The 12,872-nt window shown below is 37.3% G+C and overlaps 1 protein-coding gene across 1 annotated transcript in view; it reads left to right on the top strand.

Moving 5' to 3' along the window:
• The window catches only part of LOC128103813 (uncharacterized), a gene marked incomplete at its 5' end in the record, with an annotated part of 276,502 nt that overhangs the window by 209,091 nt on the left and 54,539 nt on the right, over positions 1–12,872 (top strand). Inside the window, one exon of the mRNA XM_052728456.1 lies at positions 2,955–3,114. Coding sequence (XP_052584416.1) covers positions 2,955–3,114 — 160 coding nt within the window. The remainder of the gene's footprint in view (positions 1–2,954; positions 3,115–12,872) is intronic.

Genomic DNA, 12,872 nt, shown 5'->3' on the forward strand with positions numbered 1-12,872 from the left:
AAATGTCACATATTAGGTTTCTGGAAATGACCCACATTCCGATGTGAACAAACACAGTAGCTTCTACCACTCAGCAAGCTTGAATTGCTGCATATGTAGGGCATAGGGCAGAGGACTTGGCAAATTACTTGGTTTCATTGGCCATCATCAGCACCTGTGGCAGAGTATGTGACCTATTTCTTCAAACAATAATGCCTAAGGCATTGCAGACAGGTGGACTGGAGTTCACTTTTTAATTACATTTTGAAGAAATAACTTAAGATACAAAAAAATTCAGGCATATTGAAAAGTCAGATTGTTAAAGGAAATGCATGTTGGCAATAATCACCACATAATGTTGCAATATTTTTAATGTCAGAAAATATTAACTCCTTCTTAAAAACCTAAGTCTTCAAAAATGCTTCAAAAATTATATATCCCTCCCTTAGGTTCACTAGTCAGTGCCTCCATGGCCACTTTTGCTCTTTCCATTTCTTGCCCAATGGGAGTCAGCATCTTTCATTTGATATCATTCAATTTGACTGTCACACACAAACATCTAAAATGGAACATACAGAATAGGTTTTCTCTTATTTTGTTAATGTCACCAACACACATTTTTAAAATAAAATTAGAACTATTTTGCATTGTTTGTTTGTATGTTTTCTTTTGAAATTCACCTAGTTTACTGTTAGTATCATCAGCTTTTTGAGGAGAACCTGAAAAATGGAGACTCAAAGACACATATCAGAGGACAAAATGTCCTTATATCCAAAAGAATAAAATCATATTTGGATATGTGCTATATTGCACAGATAATTATATCACCAAAAATTATATAACCATGAGTTTTCTATTTATTTATTTTTATTTACATATGCAATCACAAATTGTCTTTTCCTTGTTTCCATAAACTGGCTTTGTAGAGCTGTAAAATATGCTGAAAACTAATAAAGGTTTGTAAATTGACTCATTAACAACACATCATAGAGCTTTACATTGGAAAATGCCACCCAAAATGGCAAGAAAAAAATTAAATACGACTAAAATGCAATTAATCTTTGCACAGCTTTCCATATTCCAATATGCCATTTTGTTCTCTGTCAAAACATTTGTTAACTGTCCTACAGATCCAAGCTTTGATGTTTACATAATTATTCTTTCACATGGAATAAAAAAGAAATAAAAAGAAGACAGACATTTTCTGGGCAAAAGGAACATAAGCCAGCAGAAACAGGACTGTGATTCCTAATTAATTCAAAGTTAATTGCATTGTTGATAATCCCACACTTAAAAATCTTCATATAGAAACTGTTTGCAACACTGAGTTGACAGGAATATAATGGCATTAAATCACCATGGAAACAGATAGATGTACCTTGCATTGAATAAGCAGAAGAGAATGGTCAAGAATAGTTCTTGATTAATAAGCCAACCAGCAAATCATTCAGATGCCTGGGCCAGAATCTCAAATCAGAGCACAACACAACAGTGGAAGCATTCCAAGTTGGAGTCAGGCTGGCTAGGACTGTAAATCTTGGATGGAGCATCTATGCTGCATATGCAAAATCTTGGGTTTGATTCACAGAGGATGTAGATATACAGTCTCACAGGTTACATAACCAGTCCTGTGATGAATTCAAGGTCATTGAAAAAGGAAACAGACTCATAGATTTTATTCAGAAATTCAGGTTAAAAAAAAAAAAAACTAATGCTACTATATTAGAAAGAATCAAATTGGAGGTAGTTAAATGAAACCCTTATATGTTTGTTTGAGACGGGGTCTCACTGTGTACCCTGGCTGCCCTAGTACTTGTTTTGTAGACCAGGCTGCCCTTGAACTCACAGAGATCTACCTACTTCTGCCTCCCAAATGCTGGCATTAAAGACATGTGCACCCCAACCTGGAAATATGTGCCATAACATGAGTCAACATGAGAGAATAAAAGAAACTTTGGACTTAGTTTTTCTTTTAAATTTTATTTTTCTTATTTTTGCTTGTTTAGTCTATTTCAGCAAGGAAACAAGCCTGCTCTGTTGAACAACTGACGTGCTAATCTCATATACAATATGAGTTTAATTGAGAACAATTATCAATAATCTAAAATACCAAATTAAGAATTGAAGAGGTATTTTAATGTAGAAATATTAAAAATCTATAAGCTAGAATGTTTTTTGACATTTATTTATGTATTTATTTATTTGTCTGACCACTGAAGTAAAATGCTTCCAATTCTGCAATTGGAATGTTCAAAAGGCACTTCTGTACTATGGCTAAGTGTATTTTTCTTGACAATTTCATACATGAGTATTGTATTTACATCATTTTACTTCCTTCTTCCCCTTCCAATTTCTTCTGAGCATGCACTCAAATTCATAGCCTCTTCATTACAATTATTACACACGTATGTATGCATTACACACACACACACACACACACATATATATGTACATATTTACTTTTCTCTGTCATTGGTGATATTTAATGGAAGATGTTCTTGAATATTGACTTAGTTAATGTCCAAAATAATCCTGTAGCTGTTACCTACCAGTGTCATGGAACTTATGAGGCATGAGGAAGGTGGAGGTGGAATGGAGTGGAGGGGTATTCTCAAATTAATATATGGTGGAAGAGTGAATCCACATTCAATTTTCTTTAGGGAAATTCCAAATATTTACCTAATTTGAATGTTCAATCACAGTCAATGGCCAAATATTTCTTAATTTTCTGCATCACAAACTAGTCAGTAGGTTTATAGGAAGTAGTAGCAAAAATACCCACATTGCATTTTTTTTATTAGACTATGTAGCTGAAAAGATTTTTAAATAATTTCCGGAAATGTAATCATCAAACAATTTCTGAAAAAAATAATGGGACAAGTGAGCTGAATAAACAGATGATGATAAAAAAATATTATTTGCTCAAAAAAATTATTTGGAAATGTGAACCCAGACAAGAAGTCTTCTTTTTTTAGGTTGCACAATGACTCTTGGATACTAGATGCATTTCAGAGAATCCACAGTGATGAAGTCAAATTCTTCATACCATATGATTTGGAAATTTCCAATCAGGAGCTGAGTTACATCGTAAAAAGGTCCGAGCAGTGGAGAGGAATCAATGGTGAGAGAAGGAAGGTGAGTTGGTGTGAAGCTGACAGAAACTTCTCTGTCCCCTCAGCGAGCTCCGCCTTTCCTCCTGTTGCTCTGGAAGTGGCTCACTATCTTGTTCGACACCACATCTGTTTATTTGTCAAAGCGAGGTGGTTCTTAGTTTAGAGGTTATTCTTTTTACACACACACACACACACACACACACACACACACACACACACACACATATGCACACTACACACACTCTACACACACGCAGATATATGTATTGTGTGTGATGTGGGTGTGAATATGACAAATCTATACGAAAGCTGTGAGAAGTAAAAAAGAAGGTGAGGGTAGGGAATTTGTTCATGAGGGATTGGTTCAATGGAACTTTAAATAGGCTGGAGGAAGGAAATAATCTGTTCTCCGATAGTCCTTTGATACCTTTGTTAGTGAGTCCCTAAAGTCTTCTTAGGTTCTTTCTAGAGACATTATTATTTTTTTTTTTTGTAAATCTTTTGATAGCACTGGACATTTGCTTCCTTGGTCACTTCTATCTCCAAGTTATTAGAGTTGGTGTACCTGTTTTCCTTGTTTCTTACTCTACATAGACCTTTGATCAACTCCTTTCAAAGTATTGCCTGCCATATTAAGGGCTCTCAAATATACACATTTGGCCACACCTCCCCCTTGAGTCCCAAAATAAATAGCCCAGTAGCTTATTTGGATATTTTCCAATGGATAGCCCAAAGATCAACTAACTCCTGTGGGTCAACCCAACTCTATCTCAGACATGTTTAATTTAACATGCATTTCACCTGTGTCAGGACCCCAAAGGAACTATACTTCTGTGGTCTTTGTATGTAAAATTTTCATCTATTCTGAATTGCAAAGGACGAAAGTGCAGAGTTTTTTTCAAACCTGCCCTCATTATGTTGACTTTGATCTGATCAAATCCTATTGAATTTGCTGAGACTTCCTTTTTGAATCTATTTTCCTTTGCAACATAGATGCAGGACTTCAGTGCCCACTGTGACAGGGCTGTAGGACCTGGAGAACTGTGCTGGCTATTTGTAGCTTCACCCTGCTGTTGCCCCATTTTCACACTGGGAATCCCTTCTCTGCTCTGCTTCCCATGACTTTTCTAACATGCAAATGTAACCCTGCCTTTCTTCCCATTGACTGCTTCTCACCTACTTTTTGAGTCACATTTTCTGCATTTTCATCCCTCCCACCTCTTCCCAATCAGCAAACATCTTTTAATCAATCTGAGTAATTCATAATAATATGAATACTTTTATAAACCTTTTATACATATTCAAGGTCACATACACTCCTGTTTAAGGGAGATTCTCTAGCTTTTTGTGCATGATAGGATGAGAGTCTTGTTCCAAATCTTTTTTTTAATTAAATTTTCTTTTTATTTATTCTTTGTGTCTGTCACATCATGCATCTCAATCTCATTCATGTCCTGTCAGTTTGTATCCACCCACTGCCCTTGCAATCTCCCCCACCCCACAAATAAAATAAAATTTAAGAGGAAAAAAAGAAAAAATAGGAAAAGAAAAGGAAAACTCTACTCATGGAAGCTGTTGTACAACATAGTGAGTCACAAAGTAAACCGTTTTATCCATGTATCTTTATGTGCAAGTGTTCAATGCAAAGAGTCATTGTTCTTGTTTGAGGCCTCTGGTTTCTGCTACACTATCACTGCTGGGCCCTCACTGGGTCTACTCTTGGATATCCTGCTGTTGCCCTGTGTTGTGGAGATCCTGCAGTTTTGGATCTGCAGGACTGGCCCCTTCACATGCTCCAACAGATCATAGATGGGGTGGATGTTGGGGTGGATATTAGGGTGGGCCATTGTAACCCTGGTTGTGGGCCTGGGGAGTTTCAGGGTTGGTCAGCCCGCTAGCTCTCCCTTGTCCTCATTACCAGGGTGATCTCTCCTGCATTGCCCCAGCTAGTTCACCCTTTGCAGTAATGAACAAGGGGTGGGGCCGTTCTGCTTTCACAATTCTTAATCCAAGTATCTTCTCTGCAGATTTAATCCAGACCAAACTGTTTCTTTTTGGTCATGAGTTCCTGTCTTACCTGACTGCTCAGTGTGTCTGACAACCTGAGGATGCTCATGGTTCCCTCTTTCTTTGAAACTAAGCTCTCCATGTACAAGTAGAGTAATTTCTTTACCTTTATATCATTTGTGTCCTTTGCTACATGTTTACCAGATAAGTTTTGATATATGCAGGAACCATTGGCAATGTTAGTTACTTTTTTTTTGCTGTGATAAATACCATAACCTAAAGCAGCTTTAGTGTTTATTTTGGCTTATGATTCCAGAAGGCTAAATGTCTGTGATAGTGCACAAGGAGCTATCAGGAGCAGGAGCAGTAATGTGAGTGATCACATTCCAGCCACTTGCAGAAAGCTGAGAGTGAACTGGAAGTGGGAAAGGCTATAAACCCTCAAAGCCCATGTCCAGTGACTCACTTCCTCCAGCAGGCCTCCACCTCCTACAGGTTCCATAGCCACCCCAAATAGCACCCCCAACTGGGGACCAAGTGTTCAAGTGCATAATTCTATGGGGTGCATTTTTCATTCATATCACCATAGTTGGGTAGGTGAACATACTTAATTTGCCCATGGAATGGGCATGTATAGTGAATCTTATCCTGCTGCCTACTTAACAGATATTTAAACATTAGCTTAAGAAACTGCAAGTGGTTTTACTTCGCTTGGGTACGTTTTTACTTCTGTTTTATAGTTAAGCTAACAGTGGAACTGACTTTTCCCAGCTCACTGTCCTTGAACTGAAGCAAAACAAACTGAATTCTACTGTGTATTCATCCTGGGTTCTCATTGACTTACAACAACATGTGTAAAGGTCCAACACAGTTGAAATTAATTATGCAAGAGTACTTCCTCTCTGAGATAATTTCACAGTGCCTAGGGTATGTATAAAGAGCATTTTATTTCATTATTAAGTTTCACAACATGGAAGTTTAGAAACTTGGAAGCTATCCAAAGTTGAGTACCAGGATGTTCCAAAAAGAACAGCAGTAAGTTAAAAAAAAAGACAGAGGAAAACATAATTATTGGAATATTTATTGGCTCTATTTAGCAAAGGGAAGATAGGATTGATGCTTCAATGCTAGAAGGAATATTAAAGGAGGCTGTAGAATTATTAATATTTATATTGTCCCTTATAAAATTACTTAGGCTGATCCATGTTGGAGAAAAGTTGAATTTAAGAAGAGACTTTAAACTTTGAGTGTCAGTAATTTTTTGTGTTCACATTCAAATGGAGCAGAGAAAGAAAACCAAGTAGATTGAATGTAATTAAAGTAAACAATTTAACCAAAATGATGGCAGAGTAGGTTTTGACTTAGATGCAGTTGGGCCATATGTCTACATGAATATCTATTATTCTCATTACAACACCTATTGACTAATCCTCTATCAGAGTTAAGAATAAATATATTTCATAAATCATTTGAAATCCCGCAGAATACCTGTTATTCCATCTTGAGAATATTATGTTTATTAAGAATACACAAACACTCTGAAGAGATGGCTCAGTGAATAAAGGCACTGGCTGACAAATCTGATGAGCTGAGTTTGATCCCTGGTACCCACATAGTGAAAGCAGAGAATCAACTTCCATGTATGCACATGCACACAGTGTGCATTCATACACGTGAATGAAATGTGGTTTTTAAAAATTAAGAAAAGTAGGCCAGCAGAGATGGACAGTGGGGCGTAATGTTCTCCCTGAGTGTCCAAATGTGATTCCCCACACCCACGTCAGGTGGTTGACAACTTCCTGTAACTCCAGCTCCAGCTCCTGCACTCATATCACACACACACACAGAAGCATACACATACACATAATTGAAAAATGACAAAAATAAATTTTAAAATAAATTTATAGACTTATCTTTGACCTGTGTGTTATGTCTCTTGGTCCCTGGATACTTGTGTTGTGACACCTTACACTTCACTTCTCATGTTACTCTTTTTACATTGTCTTATGTTTGCCTAGTTAGTCTATTTTAGCAAGGAAACAAGCCTGCCCTGTTGAACAACTGACATGCTAATCTCAAGATATAAAGCAGTTAAATTGAGAACAATTATCTATAATCTAAAATACCAAATTAAGAATTGAAGAGGTATTTTAATATAAAAATATTTCAAATGCGTAAACTAGGATTCTTTTTGACATTCATTTATTTGTTTGTTTATTTATTTAGTGTGTGCATACATACAAGTGCCAAAGCCTGCATGTGAGGTCAGAGCAAAACTTGCAACTTACAGGAGCTGATTCTCTCAGTCCACCATGTGGGCCTTGAGGGTTATCAAATTCAGGGCTTCAGGCTTGGTGGCAAGTGCCTTTACCTACACAGCCATCTCACTGTTGCCTAGAATTCTTGTGCTCTCGAATTTGATCTACAGTTTTGTCATAGTGCTATTAAGAATACAAGTCTCCTTTTTATGTGCTGGAAAAATTGCACTGTAAATGGACACTTTATAATATGCTTAATTTCCTTTTATTAAATTGATAAGTGCAAAAGCACAGAGCACATTGACATTATGATGAGAATTTAACATTGTTGAATTTTATAATTTTCGCACTTTCATTCATATACTTTTTCATTTGTTCAGTGACAGCCAAAATGATAATTTCAAAGTATTTTAGCCATCTTTTTTTGATAAGGAAAGGTCACTTTCAGTAGTCAGAAAAGACATCATTCTATTAAACTAATTTGCCTACATGCAAATTTTGTCATTTTTACCTCATTAACTATTTATCATGGAATAAAAAGTATATATATTCATGAAGGGGCAGCTTGCAGCCTGATGGAGCTGGAACTAATATTTTGCAACTCTAATGACTTTTTTGCATCCTTAATTAGATAGCATAAGGTTGATATGATTAGGTCAGGATGTAGTGTTTTTCATTAAAATACATTTTAGAAGCTGTATTCATAATCTGCCCTTGCAATTAAATAATGAGCCTATGAATTTAATATTATCGACCCAATTATTATCCCATGCAAACGTATACCTTTAATAAATTTGTGCCGTAGGACCTTCATTAGCATCAGAAAGAATGATATTTCTAGGTCTGTAGATTGAATAGCTATGGTTAAACTTATGTAATGATCTTAAATGTATCAGGAAGCAAAGCTCTGATACCTAACCATTCAATTCCAAAATGTGCCTTACTATTTGTTGAAGACTCATTTACATTGTAATTATTTTCTTAAAGAAACTACCACTTTAACACAGGCTACTGGAGCTCATTAAAAAAAAGCAGGGTATTAGGTGGAAAGGAAGGTGAGAGGCAGCTGTATGTGATGGGAAAACAGTGTGAAAATTTAGAGATATACTCAAGAGCAACACTGGAAAGCATACGATCTAAAATGTCCATTTTTCAATGTCTATGTTTGTCTCACACAACCACAGGCATTTGATGAAGGTGATCTTTTGATTTTTGCGTGTTTCTGCCATTGTTCAGAGATGGTTGTGTGGAAGTATGAAAGGTCTTCTAAGAAGGAATCACCTTCTGCTCAGGTGAATGTGTACAGGGAAACACACATGCATAGCAACAAACCTAGTTCCCTCATCTACTCATTCAGTAGATGTTGCTGAACTACTACTTTTGTGTACTGGAGCAATAGACACAATTGTTTGGCATCTTTAGCTCATTCTTCAAAAAGTTACTAACTAGGTTATGTACAACTAGTCATATTTTAATAAAAGGAGCTAAGAAACAAACTTGTCCTTGTTTAGTAGTGAAGTGTATAGAGAAGACAATTGTCACTGTCCACAAGTAAACTGCACAGGTATAAGCAGACTTAGGGCACCTGCATAGAGCAGAGCTCATTTCTAGCAGTGTTTGAAGTCAAGGTGAGCAGGATGCTATGGCTGGCAGTGCTAAAAATAAGGTGACAGCCAAGGTGGGTGAGTTGCTAAGGAGTCTCAAGAGTGGGGACACCAAGGCTTTTCTGTATAAAAGGGGGGAACAGGTAAAATGGTGGAATATAACAGGACAGCAAATTTGGACATGAAGCGTTTTCTCCCCAGCTGCAACAATGGATAGTGTGGTAGTTTGAATGTAACTGGTCCTTGTAATCTCATAGTCAGTGGCATGATTAGGAGGTGTGACTTTGTTGGAATGAGTATGGCCTTGTTGGAGGAAGTGTGTCACTGTGGGGGTGGACTTTGAGGTTTCCTATGCTCAGGATACCACCAGCATTTCAGTCAACTTCCTGTTGCCTTCTGATCAAGATGCAGCCAGCACCACGTCTGTATACATGTCGCCGTGCTCCCCACCATGATGATAATGGACTGAACCTCTGAAACTGTAAGTGAGCCATCCCAATGAAATGTTTTCTTTGTAAGAATTGCCATGGTCATGGTGTCTCTTCACAGTATTAGAAACCCTAAGACAGATAAAAACTTATAAAATACCAGACTGAGAACTTAAAATTGCCTAATTGTGGGGACTGTATTTTTCTCACAGGTGAAAGAAGTCATTGACAGCATTATTAAAATATCTACCTCATGTGTCTAGGGCTCTGGGCTATCTTTGCATTGAATTCTATAAATTGTTTAACTTATCTACCTACTGTTTTTTACATCACTAGAATCAAATAGTTTATTGTTCTCTGTTCAGTGTTCCACCATTAACTGTTTATCCATCAGACCGTCTCAGTTACTCATGATGGTTTCTAACTACCCAGGTCACCAGATTGTATAATCACTGTTTGATTTGTGCTGTGGAATGTCGTTCTGTATGCTGTGAATGTGTGTTGTCCTGATTGGTTGATAAATAAAATGCTGATTGGCCAGTAGCCAGGCAGGAAGTATAGGTGGGATAAACAGACAAGGAGAAGTCTTGGAAGAGGAAGGCTGAGTCAGGAGTCACCAGCCAGACACAGAGGAAGCAAGATGACAAGGCAGAATTGAGAGAAGGTACCAAGCCATGTGGCTAAACATAAATAAGAATTATGGGTTGAAGTAAGTGTAAGAGCTAGTCAATAATAAGCCCGAGCTAAAGTGTAGCTTGAGTTTTCCTGCCTGGCCCACAGTCAGGACAAATCTCTCTTACCCGCCAGTCCCACAGCCACTCAGACCCGACCAAGTAAACACAGAGACTTATATTGGTTACAAACTGTATGGCCGTGGCAGGCTTCTTGCTAACTGTTCTTACAGCTTAAATTAATCCATTTCCATTAATCTATACCTTGCCACATGACTTGTGGCTTACCGGCATCTTCACATGCTGTTTGTCATCGTGGCAGCTGGCAGTGTCTCTCTGACTCAGCCTTCCACTTCCCAGCTTTATTCTCCTCCTTGTCCCGCCTATACTTCTTGCCTAGCCAATGGCCAATCAGTGTTTTATTTATTGACCAATCAGAGCAACACATTTGTCATACAGAACATCCCACAGCACTAAAGGCTGAGCAGTTATAAATAATATTAAGCCTCTGTGTGATTATTTTCTAAAAGGCTGTGGGACTGTGGGTGAGAGATTTGTCCTGACTGTGGGCCAGATGGGACACAGAAAAACTTCCAGCTACAGAGTTGTTTTACATGTCATTGAGTGTCCCTCATGGAGACCTAAAGCAGATGAATGGACTCGTGAGCATTTCATTAGCTTGGTAGGGACTTGAAAGTGAGTGAGGAGAAGTAAAAAGTCAAAATGAAAACAGGGAGATTTGAGTCAGGGAGAACGTGAAAAAGGAAACCTAGCTTCAGACTGAATTCAAAAGAGTAGTTAGAAGAGTAATGCCTGCAAAATACAGAAGACTGACTTTTGAACATAAACTTTTTATTGGAGTGTCTCCACTGTATGCAGGGATGGTTTCATGAATACAGCTTTGCACAAGTATCCTCATACTTTGGGCATCGTCAACTCTGACACTCACTTTTTCTCCTTTACCCCCTGTAATTAAAATTCAGTCCACAAGACAATCTAGTTTCTACTTCTGTGTCCAATATGTGTATATGGTTAGATGGTTACACACACACACACACACACACACACACACACACACACACACACACACACAATGTCTAGGACCATAAATAGATAAAACGTGATATTTGACTTTTTTGGAATAGTTAACTTGAATATGCTGATCTCCAGTTGCATTCATTTTCAATGACAATTTTATTCTTCCTTGTGGTTGAAGACTCCATGTATGTGTTTGTGCATGTGTTTATATGTAGCACATTTTCTTCATATATTCCTCTGTTGGTGGACACCTGGTCGTAACCCATAAGTTACCTATTGTCACTAGTGCTTTAACCAATATCAGGATAGAAATGTCTCTACGGTAGGATGTAGAGTCCTGTCAGCACATGGGTATGAGTGGTGTAGCTACCTCATACGGTAATTTCATATGATAGTTCCACAAAGATTTATACAGTAAGAATTTTGAAGGGCTGGGGGGATGGCTCGGTAGTTAAAAGCACTCCCTGCTCTTCCAACCCATGTAGAACAGCTCACAACTACCTGTGACTTCAGATCCAGGGACATCAATGTCCTCTCCTGGAACCCGAGGACATCTCCACTCACATTAGCATATAACACCTACTCCAAAATACATAATTAAAAAACAAAGATAAACTTTAAAAAAAAAGAACCCTGACTTCTTGGTTGACACATAAATAGGTTGTTGGGACTATGGGAATGGGATTCAGAAATCTACCTCAGTTAGACATAAAGGACGTAACAGATAGGGTGGCCAAACAATACATGGGTGATTTAGAATCATAGATGTAACCTCACATGTTATCATGCTAGCCCTCTAATGGGAGGGCCAATGGAATCCCTTCAGGATTTTCCTGTGGCTACATCCTTTAGTTTCCCAAAAGGCTGTTGTTGATCGACCAGTCACTGGATTAGTCTTGTGTACAGAACACATTTCACTGAGCACAGCTGAAGAATATTCTTACATGATTTTAGCCAAAATAATTTCTAATGAATAATTATGTTTCTATTCTGAATTCTTCATTTATCCTATATGGTTCATTCTTCACAACTCTATATCATCATCATTATGGCTATTTAATATTTTATGTGAATGTAGACTATGATTAGAACTACAAAAATTATTTAAACTTAAGTTCTTATGCAATCAAGAGGTTGACAGTAACCCGAATAATAGGAAAATTTAAGTTTTAGCAACATTTTAGAAAGTACATACAAAGACAGTTTTCAAACAGATATATAGCAATGAGAATTTCACTTTTGCATTTTCAAAGTCATAGCAAAGAAACAGCAAAGGGGAATATCCTCTCTCAGTTGGGTGGTCTTGGATAATTGAAACACCTTTCTTTTTATCTCTGAAAGTCCAGGATGTTTGTTTATAAGCTAACCAATACATTGTTAAGCTTTTGAAAGGCTATTTAGCCATAGAGAGATTGATCTCTTCTATAAAATGGAAATGATAAATAACAACCAAAGAAAGGAATAAGTAGAACTTTCTGAAGACACCTCAAATGTTTGGGTTTTAAAATCGACAAAGATCTATTGCGTTCCGTTAAGTACTTTCTCCCTTAATTCTAAAATTATTTCTATTTGAAGTGAAGTCCAATCCATATGTTTTTGATTCATTAACACTTAGTTTGTTAGCATCCCTTTACTGGAGTCATGTATAGCAGTCTTTTCATCTTTTTTTTATAAGCTTATGTTCCTCAGACACAGGAAATCAAGTTTTTCTAAGAGTAAACAAACTTGAACTCAAAGAGACACGGGGTTCGGGGGCCTCTGTGTGTAGACAGCA

Source organism: Peromyscus californicus, unplaced genomic scaffold (genome assembly GCF_007827085.1).
Source record: "Peromyscus californicus insignis strain IS unplaced genomic scaffold, ASM782708v3 Scaffold_8__1_contigs__length_139910024, whole genome shotgun sequence".
Taxonomy (NCBI): Eukaryota; Metazoa; Chordata; class Mammalia; order Rodentia; family Cricetidae; genus Peromyscus; species Peromyscus californicus.